General features: G+C 49.3%; 2 protein-coding genes across 2 annotated transcripts; one reads left to right on the forward strand and one right to left on the reverse strand.

Annotated features, from left to right (window-relative positions):
* Positions 1-10,747: 10,747 nt before the first annotated feature.
* SIGMAR1 (sigma receptor chaperone 1) lies at positions 10,748-16,378 on the reverse strand. The gene is made up of 4 exons (XM_035100912.3): positions 15,910-16,378; positions 14,579-14,779; positions 13,679-13,771; positions 10,748-13,590 (listed from the first exon to the last, which is right to left on the reverse strand). The coding sequence occupies exons 1-4, from the start codon at positions 16,085-16,087 to the stop codon at positions 13,364-13,366; spliced, it is 699 nt and encodes a 232-aa protein (XP_034956803.2). The 5' UTR covers positions 16,088-16,378; the 3' UTR covers positions 10,748-13,363.
* A 30-nt stretch (positions 16,379-16,408) lies between these two features.
* On the forward strand, positions 16,409-26,110 carry GALT (galactose-1-phosphate uridylyltransferase). Its single transcript, XM_035100894.3, has 11 exons — positions 16,409-16,592; positions 16,994-17,163; positions 17,253-17,328; positions 18,462-18,510; positions 19,323-19,452; positions 20,675-20,731; positions 21,831-21,953; positions 22,034-22,169; positions 23,137-23,220; positions 23,595-23,749; positions 24,459-26,110. The coding sequence occupies exons 1-11, from the start codon at positions 16,550-16,552 to the stop codon at positions 24,522-24,524; spliced, it is 1,089 nt and encodes a 362-aa protein (XP_034956785.1). The 5' UTR covers positions 16,409-16,549; the 3' UTR covers positions 24,525-26,110.
* Positions 26,111-27,984: the final 1,874 nt, after the last annotated feature.

Here is a 27,984-nt window from a genome sequence, read left to right on the forward strand (position 1 = left end):
AGGAGAGTTTGTCCAGTGCTCCAAACTTCGAAAGCATCTTCTTCCCTTGCTCGTTTCCTGCAAAGCATGGAGAAAGTGGAGAGAAGAAAGTTTTCCTCCCTCTCTAGTAGTAACACCAGAACTCGTGGCCATCCCATGAAGTTGATGGCTAGAAGATTCAGGACAGATGAAAGATAGTTCTTTGTAATTCACCACATAGTTAAACTATGGAACTCATGCCCACAGGAGGCAGTGATGGTCACCAATTTAGATAGCTTTAAAGGAGGCGCTGTGGGTTAAACCACAGAGTCTAGGGCTTGCTGATCAGAAGGTCGGCGGTTCAAATCCCTGCAACGGGGTGAGCTTCCGTTGCTCGGTCCCAGCTCCTGCCCACCTAGCAGTTCGAAAGCACATCAAAGTGTAAGTAGATAAATAGGGGCCGCTCCGGCGGGAAGGTAAACGGCGTTTCCGTGCGCTGCTCTGGTTCGCCAGAAGCAGCTTTGTCATGCTGGCCACATGACCCGGAAGCTGTCTGCGGACAAACGCTGGCTCCCTCAGCCTATAGAGCGAGATGAGCGCCGCAACCCCAGAGTCGGACACGACTGGACCTGATGGTCAGGGGCCCTAAAGGAGGATTAGGCAAATTCATGGAGGAGGAGAGGGCTATTGATGGTGACTAGCTACAATGACCATGTTCTCCCACCACAGCTGGAGGCAGCAATGCTTCTGAAAATCAGTTGCTGGAAACCACAGGAGGGGAGGAGAGGGATCATTCCCAGAAGGTTCCACCAGCCTCCTAACTTCCTGGACTAGTTCAGCGGGTTGGCATGTTGCAGATGCAATAATGGCAGAAAAGCAAGATTGCAGATAGCCATCTGGCCTGTGTTCATTGGAGGTTTTTAAGCAGAGGTTGGGGGGCCATTTGTCTGGGATTCTTTAGCTGTGATTCTTGCATTCCAGGGACTGGGCTAGATGACTCTTGGGGTACCCCTTCCAATTCGATAATTCTATTATTCCACTTCACCACCAGCCCATCATGGAAGATATTAAAAACTGGCTCTCTTATACTCAGTGGGACTCCCCTTGCACCTTCTGCTACTTCTGCTCTGTCATTCTAGTGGCTTCAACCCCATCAACTCCCCTGAAGACAAGAGGACAACTTAGTTGTAGACCAGTGGTTCCCAGTGAGCTAAGTACTGCAGACCCTCTGTTTTTCAAAAGCCAAGCCACAGACCCCCAGTGGTAGCTTTTTGTTATGTGAATGGTGCCACAGATCCCCTGGGGTCCACAGACCACCAGCTGGAAACCACTGCTGTAGACCATTCCCCTCCAAGATGGTGCCCTCTGCCATGGTTGGCTGGAGCTGATGGGAGTTGTGGTCTGAAAACATCTGGAGGTCACAAGGCTGGCAGAGCCTGGAGAGCCCAGATTTTCAAACTCCACCAGGGTTTCGACAAGGGAGCCTGCCAAGTCAAACGGAATCCCGCTAATAGGCCCCTTGTGTCTGCAGAGGGATGCCTTTCTAGTTGATTAAAAGGCGCTTTAATCAATTGATCTAATACACTCATCAATGAAAGGTGTTATCCCTGATTATTCCTCGGCCAAAGCAAAGTCAACAGGTCAATGAAATAGGAATTTTATTGGGCCGAGTTAGACTAAGAACATAAGAAGAGAACTGCAGGATCACGCCAATGGCTCATCTCGTCCTCTTCTCACAGTAACCAACCAGGTACCCATATGGGAAGCCTGTAAAGGGGATTCGAGCACAAGAGCAACTCTCCCCTCCTGTGGTTTCTAGCAACGGGGATTCAAAAGTATTTCGACTTCCAAATGTGGACACAGAGCACAGATCTCATGGCTAGGAGCCATTGGTCGCCTTCTCCTCCCTGAATTTGTCTGCTCCTTTTTTAAAGCCACCCAACTTGGTGGTTTTGTTGATTTTTCGCAGGCCGCTCTGCAACCCACTGGGAGACCTGTGCATTCCAAGAAGCTCCACAGCACATTTCTCTGCACCTGCCTATGTGATTCCTGCAGTAGGTTGGACTTAGATGACCCAACTCTGCGAGTCTACGATTCTATGAGCCTTGCTTCCGTGTGTGTGTGTGTGTGTGTGTGCATAGGGGTTCAGGCTAAGTTTAGCATTTTATCAGAGTCACTTCACCTCAGGCCGAGTGCTAATGTGGGACTGGACATGATCCAGTTTTCTGATGTGTACTGCTCCACCTGTGGAGGTGGAACATCAGGGAATCCTATTAGCCCACCTTCCCCGGTGATACAAGCAGGGGGCTGGCCCTTATTGCAGACTGGAGAGACCAGTTGCCTGCAGAGCCTTGCAGCTGTCAAATGAACTCTCAATGGAGCAATGGTGAGGAATGCCCACTGTATTCCTTTTAAAACGGCAAAAAATGAATTGGGAACCACCGGCCTCGATCTTCTCTCTTGTGTCAAAACACTTCCAAGCAGCTTACAGCATACGCAAAATACCCAGTTGCATTAAAAACATTAAATTACCACCCTCAAACAAAAGCAGGATTGAGGATGATTTCTGACATTAGATGTTATCATGATCATCCTTTCACCTTTCAGGGTACAATTTCCCCCCCAAGGCAGCATATACAAAAAATATCAATGGATGGATGGACAATGACACAAAAAGCAGTTGTATCAAGTGCTATCCTCACCTCCCCCTTCTTGTTCTTCGAAACAATTTTGTGAAGGAGAAGCTCACCACTCAAGGGAGAAACATTTTTTGTGGGTTAGCCTCTGAAGATGGGTCGGAAACTTTAGCTGGTGCAGAATTTGGCGGGCAGGTTGCTCAATAGGGCAAGATGGTTTGAGCATAGAATGCCAATTCTGACCTGACTGCTCTGGCTGCCAGTTAGTTTCTGGGCCGAATTCAGAGTGCTGGTTTTGACCTGTAAAGCCTTAGAAGGCTCAGGATTCCAGTACCTCAAGGACTGTCTCTCTCCATATGAACCGACCTGGACCCTGAGATCATCTTCTGAGGCCCTTCTTCATGTGCCTCCTCCTTGAGAGGTCCGGAGGGTGGTAACACAAGAACGGGCCTTCTCTGCAGTGGCTCCCCGCTCTTCCCAGAGAGACTCGCCAGGTGCCTTCATTACATATATTTATGTACCAAGCAAAAAGGCAATTTATGGCCTTTTAAACTGTGTGTGTGGCGGGTATGGTTTTTGTTTGTTATTATGGCATGTATTTTTGTGCTTTTACAGTGGAACCTCAGTTTATGAACACCTCGGTTTATGAATTTTCGGTTTACGAACGCCGCGGACCCATCTGGAACAGATTAATTCGCTTTCCATTACTTTCAATGGGAAAATTTGCTTCAGTTTATGAACGCTTCAGTTTATGAACAGACTTCCGAAACCAATTACACCCATGCTTCGGGTTAAGTAAGCTTCAGGTTGAGTACTCTGCGGACCCGTCTGGAACGGATTAATCCACTTTCCATTACTTTCAATGGGAAAGTTCGCTTCAGTTTATGAGCGCTTCAGTTTAAGTACTCCGTGGACCGTCTGGAACAGATTAATCCACTTTCCGTTACTTTCAATGGGAAAGTTCGCTTCAGTTTATGAACGCTTCAGTTTATGAACAGACTTCCGGAACCAATTGTGTTCATAAACCAAGGTACCACTGTATATTGTAAACGTCCCTGTGATCCTTGGATGAAGTGTGGTATAGAAATGTAAATACTACTACTATTAATAGAAAATAGTGCGAATTGAATTTCAGGGGGTGATGAGTCCTCAGCTGCTGATGTCCAGAACGAAAAGAAGCAAGTCAAATCAACATTACAATTTCAAAGAAGATGTTACGAATTCTACCATACTCCCTGCTGTCTCTCCAGAAACTCCCAGTCTTTGTTTGAACTATGAACCCAACCACTTTTCAGTCCAGCCCTAAACGGATCGCCGGAGGCCTCAAAGTCCTGGGAGCCTTCCTGGAAGTGCTTTTAATTAATCTAACTGGATTCCTTCCGCCAAGAAAACTTTGTAATCATGAGATACCAGTTGGAAGCGCCAACGGATAGCAGGGCACCTGTCACATTCATTAGCTTCTCTGTTTATTAATTAGTGTCACCTATTACAATCAATAGGATAGATCGGGGCTCGTGTGGGGGCCTTGGGAAGAGTTCCCAGCAGGCTCGGTGATGAGATTTCAAAAGCCGCCAGCTTCCAGTTACTTGCAATCGCTATATCTATTTTGTTTTAAACTATGTTTGAGCAACTCTTTGCTGAAGGAATGAAGAACCTATCGATCTATCGGGCAGTGCGAAAACCTCAGCACAGGAATGCAAATCAACATTGATTTGCTTTAACTTTTTAGTATTTAGCTTTGAGATGGGCTTCACATCTCGCACTGGGAAAGGGGAAGAGGAGGAGGAGGAGAAAAAGAAAATCCGGGCTCACTGCTGTCGCTCTTTGCATGTTGCCTCAACATCTTCATTAGGCAGCTTCTGAAGCGAGGCCGGCAAGAGATGGAGTTTGCCGGCACCCAAGTCAGAGGTTGCCTCTTGTCCTTCAAAACCAAGGCACCCATGAAAGGTCAACAGGCTTTAAGGGGTGAGAGGGGACTTCACAGACCTGGGAAGGCGCACAAGCTGAATGGATGCCTGAAATTGCTGAAATGCAGTGGCAGAGTGTGACACCCGCTCGTCAAAGGTTGTCCTCATTGGCTCAACTCCCCTCACCAGTTTGCCAGAACGTTGCATCTCACAAGCAGTAAACATGCACAAAAACCAGCTCCCAGGATGCTCCCACACCTTAACGTAAGAACATTAGAGAAGCCTGCTGGATCAGGCCAATGAACAAACACACAAGACATAACCGGCTGCGCAGCCACATAAATAATGCTCTTGTATAATTTCCACAATATCAAATATTTCTCTCATACAGAATCAACACATAAAGGTCAACAAAGTAAACAGAAGTCCCAATAGATCCAGATACTGCAGTCAGGTCTTGTCCACACATTCTCTTGTGGTGTGCCTAGAAAGCCCACATCCAGGTTTCCCCCTGCCCAGCTCCTTTCCAAGGGAAAACATGATAGATCGGAATAAATGTTAATTCAGGGAGAACTCTAATTGCTGCTTGCTCTGATTGAGTGCCAAAGAGCAGCTTTCCGCTGGGAAAAGCAGTCTGGATAAGCCCTCTGTGCAGAATGCTGCAGCTGAGAGGAGTGAGACCCTGCCTGCATATAAGGTCTATGCTACGAGATCTACTCTAGTTGACCATTTGCTACAGGGCAAAGTTCAAGGCATCACTATCAGTATGGTAAAAAGGTACGGTAAAGGACCCCTGGACAGTTAAGTCCAGTCAAAGGCGACTATGGAGTTGTGGAACTTATCTCGCTTTCAGGCCGAGAGAGCCGACGTTTGTCCACAAAAAGGTTTCCGGGTCATGTGGCCAGCAGGACTAAACCGCTTCTGGCGCAACGGGACACCGTGACGGAAACCAGAGCGCATGGAAACACCGTTTACCTTCCCGTCGCAGTGGTACCTATTTATCTACTTGTACTGGTGTGCTTTTGAACTGCTAGGTTGGCAGGAGCTGGGACAGAGCAACAGGAGCTTGCCCTGTTGCGGGGATTCAAACTACCGACCTTCCGATTACCAAGAGGCTTGGTGGTTTAGACCACAGCACCACCCGTGTCCCTTTTTGCTATTAGTATATGACACCCTTAACAGGTTGGGGCTGGTTTCAATGCAAAATTACTTTAGCGCATACTAGGGTTGCCATACGCCTGGATTTTCACGGATATAGCCAGCAATTGGACATTGGAAGCAGTGTCTGGGGCAGTACTGATGTCCGGACGTATGGCAACCCATGTTGGCAGTGCCGGTTTGGGTGATTTTCCTCAAAAAATGCTCAAAAACTTCAATCCCCCCCCAAGATTTTGCATAAAAAGCTCAACAACTTTAGGCAATTTCTTTTTAAAGCTCCCCCCCCAAAAAAGCCACTCAATTTTCCTGTTGATGTTCACCTTTTGAAATATGGCAACCCTAATATATGCCCACTCAGCTGCTTATATCTGTGGAACTGGCCCTGTTACAGGTACCACAGAAAATTATTCCACACTTTATATTTCAGTGTAGGATCACCTACACTTTGGAACTCCTTGCCTATTGACAGAGGCAGACACTTTGGCTGTATTCTTTTTGGCACCTGCTTAAAATGTTTTTCAGACAAGCCTAACCAAAAATGTATAAATTGCATGTGTTTTCTTTTTACTGCTGATTTTAAGCATCCTTTGAATATTTTTAACTACCCATTTTATTTATTGAGGATTTCAGTGCTTTATAATTTATATATTTTAAACTGCATAGGGTTTTTTTTTAGGATCAGGTGGCACCTAATTTTTGATCAACAAGTAAATAAGCACAAACCATTGTTTAAGTGGGGGAATTTCAGCAATTGATCCCCATGGATAAAATTCAAGGAGTTGAATTCGCAGGCAGCAAGACTGCCATTAAGCAGGGCAATAGGGCCACCTGCTGGAGCTCAGAAACACTGGAGCCCAAATGCTTTCTATTAAATGTGGTTTGATTCAAATCTAGGTACAGTACAGGCAGTGAAGCAGCAAGCAATAGTTGTTGTTGTTTAGTCGTTTAGTCGTGTCCGACTCCTCGTGACCCCATGGACCATAGCACGCCAGGCACTCCTGTCTTCCACTGCCTCCCGCAGTTTGGTCAAACTCATGTTCGTAGCTTCGAGAACACTGTCCAACCATCTCGTCCTCTGTCGTCCCCTTCTCCTAGTGCCCTCCATCTTTCCCAACATCAGGGTCTTTTCCAAGGATTCTTCTCTTCTCATGAGGTGGCCAAAGTATTGGAGCCTCAGTTTCACGATCTGTCCTTCCAGTGAGCACTCAGGGCTGATTTTCTTCAGAATGGAGAGGTTTGATCTTCTTGCAGTCCATGGGACTCTCAAGAGTCTCCTCCAGCACCATAATTCAAAAACATCAATTCTTCGGCGATCAGCCTTCTTTATGGTCCAGCTCTCACTTCCATACATCACTACTGGGAAAACCATAGCTTTAACTATACGGACCTTTGTCGGCAAGGTGATGTCTCTGCTTTTTAAGATGCTGTCTAGGTTTGTCATTGCTTTTCTCCCAAGAAGCAGGCGTCTTTTAATTTCGTGACTGCTGTCACCATCTGCAGTGATCAAGGAGCCCAAGAAAGTAAAATCTCTCACTGCAAGCAATAATAGGAAGCCACATATAGCAAGGCATGCAAGTTCGCTCTGGGGAAGGTTGGTGACAGGTCCAATACAGTCATACCTCGGTTTAAGTACGCCTCAGTTTGAGTATTTTCAGTTTAAGTACTCCGCGGACCTGCCTGGAACTGATTAATCCACTTTCCATTACTTTCGATGGGAAACTTCACTTCAGGTTAAATACGCTTCAGGTTAAGTACAGACTTCTGGAACCAATTACACTCATACCTCAGGTTAAGTATGCTTCAGTTTGTGTACTCCGCGGACCCCGTCTGGAACAGATTAATCCACTTTCCATTACTTTCAATGGGAAAGTTTGCTTCAGGTTAAGTACTCTTCAGGTGGGACCCAGGTGGCGCTGTGGTTAAACCACAGAGTCTAGGGCTTGCTGATCAGAAGGTCGGCGGTTCGAATCCCTGCAACGGGGTGAGCTCCCGTTGCTTGGTCCCAGCGCCTGCCCACCTAGCAGTTCGAAAGCACATCAAAGTGCAAGTAGATAAATAGGGATCACTCCGGTGGGAAGGTAAACGGCGTTTCCATGCGCTGCTCTGGTTTGCCAGAAGCAGCTTTGTCATGCTGGCCACATGACCCGGAAGCTGTGTGCGGACAAACGCCGGCTCCCTCGGCCTATAGAGCGAGATGAGCGCCGCAACCCCTGAGTCGGACACAACTGGACCTGATGGTCAGGGGCCCCTTTACCTTTTTAAGTACGCTTCAGGTTAAGTACAGACTTCTGGAACCAATTGTGTTTGTAAACCGAGGTACCACTGTAATTGGATATTGAAGCAGCACAATCACCAACCACCTTTAAGACTAGAAGTCCACAAGGCCCACTCAGCAAGCTGGGGGTTGATGGGACATGCAGTCCACTGGAGACCAGGGTGGCAAAGGACGATCTAAATTCAAATGCACTTTTGCCAGCAGCAGCAGGTGGCATGGAGGCAAAAGTGACCCACAGAACCTCTTCCAGTGGGTGGGTTGTCACCCTCCTTGAAGTGACCCTCCTTACCACTGTCACCAAATGGTGGTTGCAGACCACGTCCCACAAGGCATAGGGAGTAGTAGATGAAGCACATATAGGATGCATTGCTTCTTTTGGTGCAGGGAAAAAGTCAAGGGAACTCTCAGTTGAAGGTCCATTTTGTATTGCCCCCTAATCTAGAGAGGTTTCTGCATAGAACAGTTTTGTGGGTGAGCTGGGGTTCAGGCAGATCCACACTTTGCCCTCTAAAATAATGTGTTTTTTGGGGCACAATTGGAAAAGCAGCCACTGAATAAAGCCCAGCAACAGCTATCTCGTTTCTCCTGTAAACTCCAAATAATAAAAAGAAAGCATGGGGTTTTCCTTTTGAGATAGGCACCAGCCTTTTCCTGCCTCCATTTAGGGAATGGGCAAAAGAGAGAACACTACAAGCCTGTTGACAGCCAAGAGGCAGAATGTGGGGCTGTGAGAAACAGGCAGGTATTCTGCAGCATGAGCCTTCACAGGGAAGAAAGGTTTGTTGCATTAAGAGTCAGAAGTGGACAAGAGGCTAGATTTTCATGGCAGATGCTCTGGTGTCGCTCGACTGCAGGAAACAAGGTGAGAAGAACCTTGGTCACTGGTTACTAAACATTTTAATGCAGTTCCTTTATTTAAAAAATGACTAAAAGCAGGAACGGGCAAAATAAGAAAGTCTGTTACATTCTCTGCAGAAAGTCCAGCAACAAACTGGGTGGCGGGTGGCTGGGGCGTCTAATCAGCTCTGTTCAGGAAGATGTTATCTAGTAACTCTGCAAGTTAGGGATTTCCTCAACTTAGGACACCGTCTTCCACTCTAGAAAGGCCAACTGGATGCAGGAGGGCAAAACAGCAATTAGGTAGACAGTGCACAGAATCAATTGGCTTGCTCTTGACCCTCTAGGGCAAGAATCAATATTGAACTTTGATTATAAAACCCCATGAGGGGTGGTTTTGACCTATGGGGTAGCTCAGTTGTTAGAGCAGGAGACTCTATATCTCAGGGTCATGGGTTTGACCCCACGTTGGGCAAAAAGATTCATGCATTGCCCTAGTGGTCCCTTCCAACTCTACAATTCCATGATGATTTATAAAATTTCTATGTCATCTTTCATCTGAGGACCACAGGGCAGTTTACATTATAATAACACAAAAATACATATCATCTTAAAAAACAACAACACCCCCCCCCCCAGTTTAAAAGGCCATTGATGGTTTAATTAGTCAAAGGCCTGGGAGAAGAGGAATGTTTTTGCCTGGCACCTAATGATATGTAATGAAGGTGCCAGGCAAGCCTCCCTGGGGAGAGCATTCCACAAGTGGGAAGCCACCACAGAAAAAGCTCGTTCCTGTGCAGAGGCACACGAAGAAGGGTCTCGGATTGTAATCACAGGGTTTGAGTTGGTTCATATGGGGAGACGCGGTCCTTGAGACATTGCGGTTTTGATCAATTTAGTTTTATAGGTCAAAACCAGTACTTTGAATTGGGCCCAGAGGATTGGCATTATATGCTCAAACCATTATATACTCAAAGGTACTCAAAGGATGACCTTTTCAAAACTTAAGTGTCCTTAAGGCCTTTCAGTGACACCTGTGCTGTTGAACAATGGCACCTGTAAGTTCAGTGTCTGGAGACAGGCAAATCTGGCTCCTGCTGAGGGACAAGTTTTACAGTTTTTTTAAAATCAAAATTCCAAGGAGTACTCCTCTACTCCAGGGATCACCATAATCCTGCAGACAGTTTACCCTTCACTCTCTCGTATTTCTTTCTCTCATCTTTAATCCTTGCTGGGAAAGTGTTAATTCTACATGAGCCCCCACTCCCCCATAATCAATGTTAAGCCAAATAATAAGGCATCATTTTTTTGTTTCCTCCAGTAGAAAAGATGCATGTCTTGGAACTGCACAGGGGCCTTGCAGCATGAGGTGTGACGAATGAGCCTGAACACCTACCAAGGATCTGGAAAGAAAGTCACGCAGATCCACTTACCAGCTTGTGGGTGCCATACAAAGACCAATATGAAGCAGTTAGGTAGGTGTGTTGGTCTGCCGTAGTCGAAACAAAATTCCTTCCAGTAGCACCTTAGAGACCAACTAAGTTTGTTATTGGTATGAGCTTTCGTGTGCATGCACACTTCTTCAGATACCAGTGAGGTTGATGGACTTCCATTTCATGCGGCTCAATGTGGTGCCTTCCATAGTTCCTACCGGTAGTTATAGGTACAGGTATGGTAGGTAGGCATGTTGGTCTGCCATAGTCGAAACAAAAGAAAAAAAATCCTTCCAGTAGCACTTTAGAGACCAACTACGGTAAGTTTGTTATTGGTATGAGCTTTCTTGTGTATGCACACTTCTTCAGATCAGGTATATGAAGAAGTGTGCATGCACATGAAAGCTCATACCAATAACAAACTTAGTTGGCCTCTAAGGTGCTACTGGAAGGAATTTTTAAATTTTGTTTCAATATGAAGCAAATATTCATTTTGCCACTGTTTTCAACAATCAATAACAAAAGCAGACACACAACAGCAAGTTTAATCATGGTACATTATATTATCTTTTTGTCAAAGTATAACAATCATACACACCAATTTATTCTCAAACACTGGCTGGCAAACAAAACACCCAGGTTGGCTGTGCACGGAGGCACAGTTGCAGTAACTGAGACAGTAACCAGACACATGCTACATGTTTGGCTGATGGTGACAAGGATACCGTACTGCAAATGCACCAGATTCTCAGCCGCTGCTAATGCTAGCCCCTGGGACTCCTCTGACAAGAGCTAGCAGAAGCTGGGGCAGAGGAAGCTTGCAAAAAGGTCAGCTGCCTGCAACCATCACTGCATCTTCATTCAAATAAAGAAGTGTTCAGTCCCGGGGGAAGTTGGGGTGGGTGGATTAAAGAAGGGGAACTAGCTTCCCTTTCAGGTTCTAAGGCTTGCTAATCAGCTGGGACCATTAGGTAAGCTAGCACCTGGCTCCAGGGTTTTTAGACAAAAGCATACCAAGTACACATAATTGAGCACCTGGGGTGACCCTTCTAAAGGCACACCTACGCAGCTGCTTCTTGTAGGAGGGGGTTGGGCATTTTACCTGCACTTGTCACTTGCCACCAAAACAGCCAGAAGGAATAAATTGCAAGACCGGCTTGGATCATGCAGTCTGCTCTGCTGCCTCCCCATGCAAGTGCTGTGTTGTCGTGGGTGGGGAGAAAGCCCAGGAAGGTTGTCAGCAACTGTGGGGAATGCCAGCACTCCAGCTGAGCTCTCTCCTTCCCTCTTGAACAGGAACTGCTGCAAACACGACCCAAGTCAAAAGAACAGTGGGAACTATATGGAATCCCCAGGAAGAAAAGCAAAGGAACTGGGGGTAAATGATAGATAGGAGTGGAAGAAAAACATCCTGCCCAGTTACAACAGCGTTTCAAGAGAAAAGATTGGAAAGAAAAAACAGTGGTTTGGAATGACAGAGGTGGAAACAAGGTCTGAGGGCTGGCAAGCACAGCTTCTGCAATCCTTGACTTTTTGGGGTAGCCCTGCCACCAAATAAGATTCCATTTGCAGGGGAAAGGAAGGTTTCTTCTGCAGAGTCAGTTATCTGAAGAACACAGTTATTAGGTGCTAAGAGGAAGTGGCTAGGGCAGAGATACATGATCGATCAAAACCTTTGGAACTACAGCTTGGGCAACCCCGCCCCATTTCATAGTCCCATCTGCAAGCTACTTAAAGGCAGGCAGTTTGCAGTGGGTGCAGTAAAACTGAACAATACATGTTCTTGGGGATTCCAGTTCTCTCCCCCCCCCCAAACCATCCAAATATCCTGGAACTATGCTATACCAGGGTGGGGGTGGGGTGGCAACTGACATTTGGTGGTGGCCAAGAAGAGTTCAGTCTTTGTTAAAGAAACCATGACCCCACCACTATGGCTACCCACCAGGAAGCCCAAGCAAACTTTTCACCCAGTTTTGCTACCCCCATGAAATTATCCCTGGGCTTGGCCCTCCCCCAACCCAGTTGAATTTTGAGCCAAATTGGGTTCAAGCCCAATTAGGAACTGTGGAAGAAAAAAAGAAATAAGGGCAGTGTCTGGCCCAAGCAGGCTCCAACCAAGATTCTTACCCCAGGGTTGAATAAAAAACCATCCCTGGGAACAGTGGCCATATGGCATCCTGCCACAGACATCAAAACTAAGAGGTATACAAATATATATCTATATATCTACACATGCGTGCATAGCTGAAGAGGCCACCAGAGTAAGGCTCTAAGTTAAGGCGATGGACAGCGGCTCTCCGTATTAGTATTACAGGATAAAACTGGATGAGGTCCTCTTGAGAACGTGCAACCCATTTTGAGGATGGAAGGGTGGAAGGCAGCTCCCTCCCAGACATTGGCCCCGTGGGGATTAAGACATACAGGAAAAGTCATGTTACAAACACAGACCAAGAGCCAAGTGCCCCACACAACAGACCCCAAAGAACCAATCACACCTACCGGCAGAGGAACAGGAAAATGTCCACATTGAATCAAGGGGGGGGGGTAGGAGAGGATCAAAATTTAGCAGGAAGTATTTTTTTGTCTGCGTTAAACAGTAGTGCAAATATACTGCGGGAGCTCAGAGACTCTCATTGTACTGCTGCTGCTCCAACACCATTCATTTCTAGAGAGGGTGGTATGTGTGTATATGTTTCAAGCACCCCCCCCAAAAAAAAAGAATAAAAGAAAAGCAAAAGTCATGCACTGACTCGAGCTCAGTAGGTTGCATCCAGAATGTAATGCAACGGCCTCTCTCTTGTCTATGCATGGCCAAAGACACCCTGAATGTTGGCTGTCCACATTTCCATTAAAATTTTCCATTAAAGCATCCATTAAATCACATTGCAGAGCACAGCAGACGTACAGAAATACATGAAGGAAGCATTCAGGTATTGAAAGCTAGAAAGACAGGATTCCCTCTTATTACTGCTGGTAGATCCCTCTCTATGCCTGCTGAAACACATACGATGCTCCCAGTATTGTGTGGGTATTTCTGAGCACACGAGCTACACCACTGCTCTCTAGTACACGGCATAACCAAGGGGAGGCAGGGAGGGAGGAGAACCTTCCATTTCAAAGGGGATGATGACTGATTTGGAGCCAAGGAGCAGTGAGCGCTCACTGGCCTGAGTCGCTGAAGTAGGCATTGAGCTCCAGGAGCAGCCCCTTGACATAAACACGCACAGTGTAGAAGAGGGTGAGGAAGTCCTGAGTGCTGAAGATTGTGTCAGCAAGGGCAAAGGGGAGCGTCGAAGGGATGAAACCGCGGCCGTACTCCACCATCCATGTGCCGGCACTCCACTGCACTGATGTGGCCTCTCCAGACCGGTGGATGATGGTATCTCCTGCACAGACAGGCAACAACACTTAAAAGAGTCACGTCCTGCTCCTCCTCCCACAGAAGCATCACCTTACAAGGAACATGCAACTCACCTGGGTAGTAGATCTCGCTTTTGGTTGTTCCTTCTTTCCACTGCCGGAAGGTCCCCGAGATGATGGTATCGTGGATATCGGCCCAGTATCGACCTGCATGGGAAGAAACAGCATCCAGTAGCAGTTAAGGACTAAGAGGCAATGCAACTCAGTAGACGAGATTTGACTGCTCTTACTGGAACTGCTTGTTTGGAGGGAGATGGAGAAAGCAATGGCAAAACCTCATCCTCCGCCAGCTGCAGGGGGTCTCATCCTTTGGTGAGGAAGTGGGAGACGGAAATACCGGCGGCAGGGTGGGTTACACCAAAGGAAGGAGTTTGGAAAGGTGGCTCCTGCCTTCAAGAATTGAACAGCCAATCAGGTCTTGAGGGAGCAGAAGACCAAGTGGTGTCAGTGGGGCAGACTGCCTATTACCAGCTCTGGTAACCTCCTGTTTCAATTAATGTAAAGCTCTCTACTTGGGGTCACCCTTGAAGGTGATCCAAAAGCTGCAGTTAGTGCAAAATGTGGCAGCCAGTTTACGCAGGTGAGCCAGCTGCAAACATATCACTCCCAGTTCTACAGGATGTGCACTGAGACACAGCAGCTTGCCAACATCCACCCTTTATGGCTAATGCTCCAATATGCACTAACTCGGGAGCAAGCTCTACCACTTGTAAGAGGATCTACTTCTGACTAAAAAATGCATATGGTTGCAGAACATGCATATGAAGTAATGTTCCTTGTGCCCAAATCCAAACGCACCACGTAATCTTCACCAACGCCACCAACGAAATTGTAGGTCAAACTTAAAAACTCCTCTAAACCTAGGAGCCAATTCTATTCTCCTGATGCTCGAAGAGAGAAACGTTTTTCTCTGACCCTCTATATCAGCATCCTGTGTGGTTCAATCCAGCTTACCTGAGTGTCCCCCAGCGTCGACGGCTGTGCCAAAGAGCAGAACGTACTCGGAGAAGGATGCATGGAGCAGGCACATGGAACCCATCCAGCCACCGGCATTGACAAACACCCACTGCAAGTCCTCATCTGGCAGGATGTGTCCTGGATGCTTCTTGCGCAATTCCACAATGATCTTGGAAAAAGCCAACTCGTGGTCCAGGCCTGTAGGAAAGGGGGTGGGGAGGCCACACTGAGTCCTGGTGAGGACAGCTTCCCTTTCTTGTGAAAGTGGAAATGAAGCTTCTATCCCTTGTTGGGTAGAACAGATCAGATGATTCCCTCTTATAAGAAGCCGCAAGTACATCCACACCATCAGCATTTGACTTTACATGCTCTGAGCGTGTAAGAGATCAGTAGCAAGTCTTAAAAACTAATTATTTAGTCCCGAAACTGTCTTGCTTGGCAAGACCTGTCTTTCTAAACACCATCTCTAACAGCAGCCAAGCAAGCTGGGCTTAAGACAGCTGTTCCCTGTTGATTTTTCCATTAACATCAAGCAGGCTGAGATGTTTTGTGCGTTCTGGGGCAGCCAGGAGTCTGGCTGATGGCAAGGCGACTTCAGCCTCTAAAAGGGAAGAACAGAGATGGAAAGTAAGGTGCTGCCTGAGGTAAACTGAAAAAGGCCAAGCAAAAGCCACCTCCTCCTCCACAGATCTGAAAACATTTATGCATTTAAATTCATCCCATACCTTTCATGCCACACCTTTCCTTTAAAAAAAGAAATGAGTTGAAGTTAAAACAAACGGCACTTCTCCCTCAAAAGCCCACCGGGAGTCAAAGAACTGTACAGTTGGAAGGGCACCTCAAAGGCTCACCCTCTGCAATGCAGGAGCCACAACTAAAGCACCCCTGGCAGACGGCTGCCCAACCTCTGGGTTGAAGCAGGGCTAGACACCTGTGTTTAGAAAGTCAGTTCAAATTTTGACCTATGGCTGTTTTAAATTTCGGAAAGCCTCAAACCATCACCAATGATTTTTTCCCCTTATTGGTAATTTTATTGGTTAGGGTTATTTTTAAGGTAAACTGCACAGAGTGTGTGTGTGTGTGTATATATATATATATATATATATATATTCAACAGCCAAGAGGTGAGGTGTATCATCATCATCACCACCACCATCACATATTTATTTAAATTTGTATGTATCTCAGGATGGTTCACAGCAAAAAAATGTTTACACCCTGCCTTTTCACCTGACAGGGACTCGAGATGCCTTCCAAATTAAAAGCAAGGGAAGCTGAAAGACCCTAATAATTATTTCTGTTTACTACATTTCTATACCGCCCTTCACCTGCGTGGTGCTTGGCGAGGCGCGCTATCTCCTCGGGGTCGAACTCGAAGCGGCGGGACGAGGCCGAGAGGGAGACCCAGCAGCGCAGTGCCCCGACCAGCAGCACCGCCGCCGCCGTCACGGCCACCGCCACCCGCGCGAAGCGGCCGGCCCAGCGCGGCGCCGGCAGCCACCGCATCACGACGACGCAGGACAGGAACCAGGAGGAGAAGGAGAAGCAGCAGCAGCAGCAGGAGGAGGAGGCTGCTCGGGGCTACCGCGCCTGCGCCACAGGCAGCCGGACAACCCCGGGGAGAGCCAATGGCAAGCCTCGCCGTCTCAGAACGGCCGGCCAATCACGCCCCGCGCTGCGCCCGCTGACCAATGGCGGCAGAAGACGCTCGAGCGTCGCTGCCAATGGCGATCCGGGGCGATGCTCTTCGAAGGCCGTTTCGCGCGCGCGTCTCCTCGCTCCTCCCTCGCCAACCCCGGGCACCACCCACTGCGCCTTCCGTCACGTGAGGCGGCTCGGCCAACCGCGTGCTCCCGGCGCCTCGGGCTAACCCGCGCGCCCTTCAGGGCAAGTTCACGTGACGGTGCGCTGTAGGTCACGTGATGAACCGGCGGGGCCGGCGAGAAGGAGAGACGGAAGCGGCGGAGGATGACGGAGCGAGCGGCTGCCGGAGAGAAGTTCCAGCCAAGCGGTACTTCCTGCAGGGATAGCGCGGTGGAGTTGCGCGGGGCGGGGCTTGGGAGTTGAGAGGCCTTTCTTAGCTCTACCCCATTCCTTTCTGTCACGGGGTGGGAGGGCGCTGTTGCCAAGGAGACAAGGGTTGATATGCAGAAGGGCGGGGCTTGCCTTGGAGGGGAGGGGCTTGATGCTGGGTGTGGCGTGGGTGGTGTTTGCCTTAAATGGGAGGGGCCTGCTGCTAGGCGTGGTGGGTGGGGCTTGCCTTGGAGGGGAGGGGCTTCTGTCAGGAAGTGGAGGGGTCTGAGGCCAGGGAGACAGGCAGGGCTGAAGGGGAAGGGGGTCCTAGGGGTCATGGTGGTGGGTGGTGGTGCTCTAGCCGCTTGTCCCCTCTAACTCTTCTCCCTCCCTCCCCAGAGCACCAGCACCTGCGCTACAACCCCTTGCGTGATGACTGGGTGCTGGTCTCTGCCCATCGCATGCGGCGTCCGTGGCAGGGGCAGGTGGAGAAGCCACCCCAGGAGGACATCCCGCGCTGTGATCCGGGCAACCCTTTGTGCCCCGGAGCCAAGAGAGCCAATGGCCAGGTACTGCATTGCCAAGGGGTAGGGAGGGCGACCTTGCAGCTCAGCAGCCTGACTGCTATTTGTGTTTTGCTGTGTTTGTCCTCACGCAGGTGAATCCCCACTACGAGAGCACATTTGTCTTTGACAACGACTTCCCTGCACTGCAACCAGATGCCCCGGAGCCCGGTAAGAATTCGCCTAGTTTTTCTTCTTAGCGTTTAACCGTTTACCAAGGAAGATGAGGCTCAGTGAGAACCCATTGAATGATTCCTCCTCCACAGGGAATGAGCCAGGATCCTTTGTTAATATAGCGAATAGCTTCCAATTAGGGTTGCTGTGTGTTCTTGTTTTTGGTGGGGCTATCTGTTCAGCAGTAAGGATTCCAGCAGTTAAAAGAGGAAGGCCTTGTCAGAAAAAAGAGACACATGACAGTTTTGCTGCAGGTTGCAGCATTTTTTCAAAGTTGAGGGTCCGTGACTTAGCTGGAAAATGCTAGCTGCCCATGGATGTCCCAGGGGATTGTGGATGGAGGGAAAGGAGCTCAGATCTGAAGTGGCAGCTTGTTTGGATTTGTTTCAAAGGCTCATCCAGATGGGACAAAAGTTGCTAAAGCACTCCGAGGAGGACTCCTATCTTTTCTCTCAGGCAGGATGCAATGCAACACGATAAGAACCTTGCTGGATGAGCTCAAGGGCCCATCCAGTCCAGCATTCCATTCCAGGGGTCGGTCAGGTGCTCTTGGTGAGCGCTCCAACTGGCTTGCTGCTTATGTGCAAAACAGGCAAGGGCCTGGGACCATCTCATGCTGGAGCCATGGTTGAAGTCTGCAGAATAATGGGATCTTCTTTGTCCTGTTTGCTGCACTTAAAGATACCCCTCCGTCCGTGGAGATCCACTGTCAATTCCTGAGCTGTCAGCAGGCATCCATGCAGTATGGCATCTCTGTGTAGTCCAGGATTAGGCACAGTTTCCCCTTGTTGATTTACAGTGTGCTGAGGGGATGCTGCACCACCATGAACGTTTTATACAAACCTCTCGCTTGCCCTTCACAGTGTGCACCGTATACATTGGGCTTGAAAGTCCCTCCCGAGTTGGGGACAGCAGAGTTCGCTGCAGGAGATGGCGGGTGGGATTGCAGTCGAGCAGTAGCACTGATGACAAGTCCCTGGCTGGGCTAGAAGATGAATTTGTGGGGTCTGAGGGAGGCCGACATCGCAGCTGTGCAACCTCCTGGTGCGCTGGTTTCATCCTGCCTTTCCTGGATTGCACCCATTGCCCGCCTACCTGCGTTTCTCACTGGATTTCCTCTCCTTCCCCAGATGCTGGCGACCACCCCTTGTTCCGTGCAGCGTCCGCTCGAGGCGTGTGGTAAATCTGGCACCTTGTATTCCCCAGCTCTGCCCACCTGCTGAGCTGAGTGGCTGGCTTAGGGTTAGGGTTGCCTTGTATTGCTTCTTTTTGCACTTTTTGATTGGGGCCCTCCTTGGCCCAGTCCATCTCTCTGCCTTTTGCAGAAACTGCGAACAGTTTTTGCAGAGTAGGAATTCCTAGGCTTGTCTTGCCTTGCCTCTGTGTTATCATGATTGCCCAACAGTCTGGCTTTCCACTTCCATATACAGTGGTACCTCTACTTACGAATTTAATGCGTTCCGAACACACATTTGTAAGTCGAAAAAATTCATAAGTCGAATCCCATAGGAATGCATTGGGAGAAAAAATTCGTAAGTAGAAGCAACCCTATCTAAAAATTCGTAAGTAGAAAAAATCCTATCTAAACCACATCCAAGATGGCGGACGGAGCTCCATTCGTATTCGTAAGTAGAGTTATTCGTAAGTAGAGGTACCACTGTACGTGACTTAAACCAATTTAGCTGCTTTGATTTCTAGCCCCAGGGATCTCAAGGCCACCTCTGCTGTTTTACTCTTTCTGTAAACCACTTTGCGTTTATTTAAACAATATTTAAGCAGTGTACTTTCTAGGAATTAAAATGTGAATTAAAATCTGCAGCCACTTAGGAGTGGCATACCTCATTCAGACCTGTCCTGTACTTGGAATGCAGACTAGTCTGGATTATGCTTGTTACTCATGGGCAGGGTTTGGGGTGGATTTGATAATCTGGGTCCTTCCAGCCATTTGATTCTAGGATCTGTGCTTCTTCTCCTGTTTCCTTTCCTCCCAGCAAAGTGATGTGCTTCCACCCCTGGTCTGACATGACTCTGCCCCTCATGTCACTTGCCGAGATCCGCAGCGTAATTGACAAGTGGTCGGAGATAGCTGTGGAGCTGGGTGCTTCTTACTCCTGGGTGCAGGTCAGTCGCTGAAAGGACCTACCTTGGGCCAACCACCACAACCCCTCCTGCCCCAAGACTTCATTTTTACTAACCCTCACTAATGTCCAAGAGTAGAAGGAAGAACAGTTAAAGAGGTTTTGTTGGGCTTCTCTCTCCCTGCACCTCCAAATTCTGTAACTTGTAGCTTGCTTGTTTGAGTTACTTCTTCCCACAGAGCATAGTTAAACTACGGAACTTGCTGCTACAGAAAGCCACGATGGCTCTGCTCTGCCTCCCCAGTTGGAGACAGCAATGCTTCTGAATACCAGTTACTGGAAACCACAGGAGAGGGGAGAGGGCTCTTGTGCTCGGATCCTGCTTTTGGGTCTCCCATAATGGCAGCTGCTTAGCCCCCGTGAGAACAGGATGCTGGACTAAGTGGACCTTGGGCCTGATCCAGCAGGCTCTTCAGTTCTTACATTATCTCCTGCTCCATCCCTTCTTAGGCTGCCAGTTCTTCCTGGAGAGAAGCAATAGCTTCCCTTTCAGAAGGCAAAAATGGCGAGCGATCTGAGGCAGGGATGGGGAACCCTTGGCCTCTCTAACTGGCCCTTGGGGTTCTCCCAAGGCCACACACCCTCCTGAGCTGACCTGCCTGGGCATCCTCGTCGTTTTTGCCTGGCTGCAATGCATCTTTCAACTCTGTTCCTGCTTCTTGTTTGCCTGGGTGTAGGCTAGAGAAGGACATGTGGGTGTGTAGAAATTGGCTTACTGTACAAAAGCAGGATGGGATGTGGGTGGCGCTGTGGGTTAAACCACAGAGCCTAGGGCTTGCCGATCAGAAGGTCGGCGGTTCGAATCCCCGCGACGGGGTGAGCTCCCGTTGCTTGGTCCCAGCTCCTCCCAACCTAGCAATTCGAAAGCACGTCAAAGGGCAAGTAGATAAATAGGTACCGCTCCAAGCGGAAAGGTAAACAGCGTTTCCGTGTGTTGCTCTGGTTCACCAGAAGCGCCTTTGTCATGCTGGCCACATGACCTGGAAGCTGTACGCCGGCTCCCTCGCCCAACAACGCGAGATGAGTGCCGCAACCCCAGAGTCGGTCAGGGGTACCTTTACCTTACAAAAGCACAATTTCACTAAGAATCCAGAATAGGGAACCAGTTTCCGTACCTTGGAACTTTGACCACTGGTCAGTTCAAAGGGAGTCTGATAGGTACCAGTCATGAACTTGCATAAGATTGCTCCTTTTCCTCCTTGCAGATCTTTGAGAACAAAGGAGCCATGATGGGCTGTTCCAACCCCCACCCTCACTGCCAGGTAAGGAGACTTTCTAGGAAGCTGCCTTCTACTGAACCAGTTAGCTCACTATTGCCTGCACTGACTGGTAGTGGCTCTTCAGAGGGTGGGACCCAAACAAGTGAGTTCAAATGGCACGAAAGGCAATTCCAGCTAAACGTCAGGAAGAACATGTTGACAGTTAGAGCTGTTGGACAGTGGAACGGACTCCCACCAGAGGTGGCAGGCTCTTCTTCCTTGGAGGTTTTCAAGCAGAGGTTGTATGGCCAAAAGTCAGGGATTCTTTAGTTGAGATTCCTGCACTGCAGGGGGGGATGGAGTAGATGACCCTTGGGGGTCCCTTCCAATTCTATAATCCGACCTGTGGAATGTCCTTGTAGTTGCTCTTCAGGGGACGCGGGTGGCATTGTGGTCTAAACCACCGAGCCTCTTGGGCTTCCCGATCAAAAGGTCGGCGTTTTGAATTCCTGCGATGGGGTGAGCTCCCGTTGCTCTGTCCCAGCTCCTGCCCACCTAGCAGTTTGAAAGCACGCCAGCGCGAGTAGATAAATAGGTACCACTCCGACAGGAAGGTAAATGGCGTTTCCGTGCACTTTGGTTTCCATCACAGTGTCCTGTTGCGCCAGGAGCGGTTTAGTCCTGCTGGCCACATGACCCAGAAAGCTGTCTGTGGACAAATGCTGGCACCCTCAGCCTGAAAGCGAGATGAGCGCTGCAACCCCATAGTCGCCTTTGACTGGACCTAACCGTCCAGGAGTCCTTTACCTTTTAGCTTTATCTTACTTGCTCTTAAAATGTTGGCCACACGGTGGCAATGTAAGCCTGCAAGTAGCCTACTATAAGCCGTGCGTGTGCCTTGAGGCACTGTGTTTTCAAAGGAAATTTGCATTGGAAGCTGCCTTCCCCCTGAGTCAGATGTGCACTGACTAGCAAGTGACTCCAGGGTTCCAGGCAGGGGACGTTCCCAGCCCTACCTGGAGATGCTGTTAGGGATTGAACCTGGAACCTTGTGCATTGAAAGCAGATGTTCTGCCACTACGCCTCAGTTGGTTAGACTTGAGCATGGAGGCTTTTGAATTGACCGGCTGCACTGATGCATCCCCTCTCGTCCCCTCCCTAGGTCTGGGCCAGCAATTTCCTGCCCAACGAAGCCTCCCTGGAGGACCGGACGCAGCAGAAGCACCTTTGCGAGCGTGGCGTCCCCATGCTGCTTGAATACGCCCAGCTGGAGGCTGAGAGGAAGGTCGGGGAACCCTGGCATGCGGGGTGGGCGGCAGTGGTGCTTGGACCTGTGGCTGAGCCCCTCTTTGTGATCCCTGGCAGGAGCGGATTGTAGTGGAGAACTCAGACTGGGTGGTGGTGGTGCCCTACTGGGCGGTGTGGCCTTTCCAAACCCTCCTGCTTCCTCGACGACGACACGTCCGCCGCCTTCAGGACCTCCAGGACGGGGAAAGAGACAGTGAGTGCCTCGGCAGAAGAGGGCGGGGTCATGGGGCCGGCGCTGCTGCCTCCCTGAAATGTGGGGACAAGGGAAGCAGGGACAATCCAAGAAGAAGGAATAGAGGGGGGCATTCCCAGAGGAACAGACTGCCCTTGGCATTGTGTGAGTGGAGAACCTGCGTCACTAGGAAGAACTTGGGTCATAGCTGCCAAGTTTTCCCTTTTCTCGCGAGGAAGCCTATTCAGCATAAGGGAATTTCCCTTAAAAAAAGGGAGAACTTGGCAGCTATGACTTGGGTGTGAGGTCTGTGTGTGCAAGGGAAGCCGGAGGCACAGATGTTGTCAAACCGGCGTCTGTTCAGGGCTGCCCCAAGTCGCCCAGCAACTTACTGTAAGAACTTCATGGTGAGTTCCGGCACCTATTTTTCTTGTTGAGGAAAAGCATTGGGAAGAACTACATATGCCGCCTCAATCTCCCTGTAGGAAAAGGGTAGACTGTAAATGCAATTAAATAAACAAATACGTTGTGTGGAAAGGTCACCTGCCGAAGGTCTTTGAGAGCAGGTGGGCCCGAGCACCTGGAGGGGTCTTTTAAGGTCAAGGAAAGATGATTTGATCTATGGGGCCGCATTCAAGCCATGAAGGGCCTCTTCCTGGTCCACCGAACGTTGTGATGCCGCTTGAGAATAGCTCCATCACTGTTGCCAAGGGAGGAAGCTTTTCCTAGGAGGGGGCCCTGCTGCGCATTTTATTGGCCTTGTGTCTCAGGTGGGCTTGATTGATGGAGCCAGGTTGAGACTGTGGGCGGCCACAGCAGAATCAGGGCAATTGTTTTCTGGAAAAGATGCCTAAGGTGGGATTCCTGCTGCTGGCCGGAGCTTGGGCTGTGAGCTTTATATGAAGGATCTTAATCCACGGAAGCTTTCTGAGCAAGATTTTGCACACAAGGCAAGCGGGCTGATGTCTCTGGATCTCCTGTGTTTCAGGCCTGGCTTCCGTCATGAAGAGGCTTCTCACCAAGTACGACAACCTCTTCCAGATCTCCTTCCCTTACTCCATGGGGTGGCATGGTAAGCGTGGGGCAGAGAAATGGGCACCATTTCAGCTGCCCAAGGATTTTGTGTTGAATTTCTCTTGAAGCTCACTTGGTATGAAAAGTTGGGCCGCCCCGATCTAGTCCAACCCCCTGTGATGCAAGGCCTGCCTTCTCAACCTTCCCTTTTCTGCTAGGAGGACGGGAGTCTTTTGTTTGCCCTGTCCTCTCTCCTTGGCCAACTCTTGGCTCTGAATTCCTTCCCAGCCTTTCCTTCCTGACGGTGAGGGTCAGATTTACCCATTTGGCCCTGATCCAGTCAACGCATCTGCACCCCCTCCACTAGCCGGCACCTGACGCTCTGCCTTGTGGTGCCCCAGCCTCACCCCCTTTTCTCTCCTCCTCCAATAGGAGCCCCAACAGGGTCCTACCTCGACGCTGACTGCAGCCACTGGCAGCTGCATGCCCATTATTACCCACCTTTGCTGCGTTCGGCCACCGTCCGCAAGTTCATGGTTGGCTACGAAATGCTGGCTCAGGCTCAGAGAGACTTGACACCCGAGCAGGTGAGTAGAACTTGGCAAGTAAGAGGTGGCAGAATAAAAGTTTGTAAAATGGTGCTTGGCCTGGAAAGAGATAAGTTTTTCTCCCTCGCTCATAACACTGGACCTTGTGGACATCCAGTGAAACTGGACGTTGGGAGATTCAGGGCAGAGGAAAGAAAAGGCCTTTTCACAGCACATAGTTAAACCATGGAACTCCCTGCCACAAGAGGCAGTGACGGCCGCCAGTCTAGATGGCTTTACAAGAGGATTGGACCAATTCACGGAGGAAAGGGCTTTCGATGGCTATTGGCCAGGATGGCTCTGCTTTGTCTCTACGCAGCAATGCTTCCACATACCAGTTTTTGGAAGCCACAGGAGATTCCTGCACTTGAATCCTGCTTCTGGGTTTCGCGCAACATCTGGTTGTCCACTGTGAGAACAGGGTGCTGGACCTGATGGGCCATTGGCCTGATCCAGCAAATGCTCTTCTCACATTCTTAGATACACATTGTGAATGGGTTAAGAAGGCAATTTATGGCAGAGATTTGTGGAAACGAGAAAGAAGGTGGCAGGAGGGGCAGTGGTGAATATTGTTGGAATAGAGTCATTCTAAGTTCTTTCTTTTTTGGCAAGTTTGAGGCCTGGTTGGATTGGGGCAGAGAGGCTTTCCTTTTCCTGGGGCTTCTCTTTGACTTTGTTTTGCACACACCAATTCCCTTTTTCCCCACAGGCTGCCGAGCGCTTGCGAAACTTGCCTGAAGAGCATTATCAGCTGAAACGAAGAGAAACTTCATAGCGCAGAAGCACAATTGGGACCTTTTGGGTTTGGGACACTTGGTTGATCACTGTGGTTTTGGATAAAGGGGATCAGCGTGAATCGTTCTTGTGGGGGAAAGCTTCTGTAATTTGGGAGCTGTGCAGGGCACATGGCGTGGGTTGTGTATAGCTTTGGTAGCCGAGGCCGAGCTGGAATTGTCTTTCTGCCCTGCTAAACCGAGGTCTTTTGAGGCCAATCGAGCTTTTCTGGGAGAATCATCCTCTCCTCTTGGCGAAAAGGCTCTGCAAAACCTTCTGGGTCCACTATTCCTGCAAAGGCTACGATCTGTGGTTTCTGCATTACAGGGGTTGGACCTCTCAGTGAACCTGGGTCCTTTCCACAGTTCTATGATTCTATGACCCAAGCTGCTCTAAGAAACAGGCATTGGAAACAAACCCTCCCAACACCGAACTTTTAATGCTTCCACTGGTGGATCACTTCTGTTCACTGTGTCCTCCTCCCTATTGCAGGGAGCTACAGGTATTAAGATGGACCTTATTTAGAAGCTGTAGTGGATGTATGGTAATCCTCACCTTCCTCTCCTTTTCCATACCTCCCCCCCCCCGCCCCGCCCCGCCCCGGCCGTCATAAGCCTTCAGTTGTTTTCACTGAGGTCTTGAACACAAGGAACATTTGTCATACATCTGTCCTGCTTGTGCATAGACCCAAATGCGTCCAGTCTAAAAAAATGTAGTATAAACATCGACAACTGGGAAACACTGGCCTGTGAGCGCTCAAATTGGAGTACAGCCTTTAGCAAAGGTGGTGTGGGCTTTGAAGACACTCGAACTCAGGACCAAGGGAGAAACGTGCTAAGAGGAAGGCACGCTTGGCAAATCCACACCGTGATCAACTCCTGCCCGGAAACCAATGTCCCCACTGTGGAAGGACGGGTGGATCCAGAATTGGCCTCCACAGTGACTTACAGACTCACTGTTAAGACCATGTTCATGGAAGACAATCTTACTCGCCTACGAGGGTTTGCCAAAGAGAGAAGAAGAAGTGTCTAAGTTAGAGGAGTGGCCAGGAAATGGCTGAAGATGGCTGGTCTGGGTTGTGGTGAAGAGGCCAAGTGCAAATGGGAGACTGCTCCCAGGAGCTCTGCTAGATGTCAGCCCCATAGCTGCATCCCTACCTGAAAATGGGAAATTGTTCAGTGCCACAGCTAGAGGTCGCTGAAATGTCCTAGCTAGAGAGAGCAGCTCAAAGCTCGGCTTGGCGGAGTCGTCTGCTTCCTGCTGCTCTTTGCGGCCAAGGAGATAGTTCTTAAATGCCTCTGAACGCATTCAGTTCCCCCTCTCCCCTGCCACTTCCAATCTCTGTGTGGTGCTGAATCAGCTCAATGAATAGGCAACAGATAAATCTCAATGAAGGAGAAAGGGATTAGCAGGAGGACGTTTCAGTTGACTTCCTTTCTCCATCGTCTCCCGGAGCCTGGACAGGACAGGGTTAAGAAGAGATACTTGGCAAGAGGCGGGGATGAATTTTGGCTCCATTCTCAACCCCTCTTTTTTAAAAAACAAAAACAAAATCCAAATCCTTTCAAATAAAAATGTAAAGGAAAATCTGTTCTACTAAACAGCCTATTCTTTCAGTTTTCATCCGCTCAGTTCTAGCAGCGGAATCTGCAGTCCCTCCATGTGTATCTCAGAGATGCTAGAAAGGGTGGGATGTACGGTATATGAGCTTAGCCTGACATGTTCTGACTGCAGTGAGCCTCCTCCAGAGGGCTGATTTCTTTACAGGCTGCTCAGAGACCCTTTAGACGGCAAAGCCATGCAGGGTCTCTTAATGTGGGTGGTCTTCGAGCGGGTTTCATTTTGAAGCTAGTTTCTAGCTTTTTGCAGGAAGCTGAGCAGAGGTGTGAGCACAGAACACACTTCCTGGGGAGGGGCCTTGAAGTGATGGAGTGAAGGGGCGGCTGGCCGGGCTCTTCTTGCCTGCGTATGGTCCAGCAGTCTAGGGTCTGCTCCGGCCGGCTTGTTCAAACCTGTTGCAGCAGGTATTTCCTTAGGCCTCTGACTGAGTGAAGTTGGACACAGCAGCTGAAAGGCAGCAGAATGTGCAAATGGTGTCTGTAGCATCAGCTGCGCAGCCATAACACACCGTCCCTTGTTCTAGGCCTGGACATGCCTTTTGAAGCAGCACTGGGCATTTGGCTCAGAAGCCAGTCCAGGGAGGCTTGCCCTGTTTTCCCTCCCGCCTCGCCGGCAAAAGCCCTGGTGCCTAATTAATTTTCACACTCGTCTGCCCTCAGCGCAACTCCAGCGGCTGCCTCTGGCCGCCTCCTGCTTGCGTGCCCGAGGCAGCTGGCTGGAGGCCGACATTTCGGCTGCCTCTGAACGCTGTTAACACAGTGTATTTAGGAGTCATCTTCTTCCTAATGGGAGTCACAGCTTTATTCCCCTCTCTCCTCCTGCATCTAAATTGTCAAATTTATTTTTAAAGGCCCATTTGTAATTAATCTTTACGCCGCCTGGAGGAATTGAGATTCCGCGCCCGCCTCCGAGCTACTGCTTCCAAGCGGAAACAGATGCCTGGTGCGAAAACAGCCCCAGGGTGCTGCAGAGAGGCATTTTGTGGCTTGAAACACCAGAGGGAGGGTGTGTGTGTGTGTGTGTGTGTGAGTGAAGTGTGTGTGCAAGGCCATGGGGTGGGGAAGGCTTGAGTCTTGGCTCAGCCACCGATTCCTTACTTGACCTTGGACATGTCCTCAGAAGCGCTGGGTGTAAGCCGAGGAAGAGCTCTGCCATTTGTGGCTCAAACTGCTGCATCTTTTGATTTGATAAGCTGCTAAGAACATCAGAAGAACTCTGCTGGATCAGGCCAATGGCCCATCTAGTCCAGTATGCTGTTCTCACATTGCCCAATCCGCACCAGAGTCCTCTCCCTTCCAGCGGTTTCCAGCAACTGGTGTCTTGCAACAGCCATCTGCCGCAACAACGCATCATTTGCCAAAAGCTCCAGAAGGGAGGAGAAAACCCCACACCCTGCCCATCTCTGGCATGTGGCCCCTCGAAGGTTGCCTGCAAGGAAATGCGGCCCTTGAGCTGAGAAAGGTTTCTACCATGCTCCCAATAGGATTCCTAATGGCACGAGGTGAGCAGATCACTACATTAATGCTAAGCATGATCTTCATTGGCTGTTAGGCAGATTCTGCTCTTAAAAGTCTTTCCGTTCTTGCCGCCGTCACCAGATAGCAATGGAAATGTGATCCATCCTACAGGACAGCTGGCCAACCCAGCCTTCCCAGGAGGCTCACAAAAGTGTCCTGAAAGGAGGAAAGGGTGCTTTTAAATTATTATTATTATTTTTTAAAAAACCCCTCTCTGTTCTCTAGCTGCGAGCAGTGAAAATTCCACCTATCCCACAACGAGGATTGCATTATTGTGTTTAGTTTGTGTCCCGGAGGCAGGGAATATCCTCGGAGGAAGGGAGC

Source organism: Zootoca vivipara, chromosome 10 (genome assembly GCF_965207765.1).
Source record: "Zootoca vivipara chromosome 10, rZooViv2.hap1.1, whole genome shotgun sequence".
In the NCBI taxonomy this organism is placed as follows: domain Eukaryota; kingdom Metazoa; phylum Chordata; class Lepidosauria; order Squamata; family Lacertidae; genus Zootoca; species Zootoca vivipara.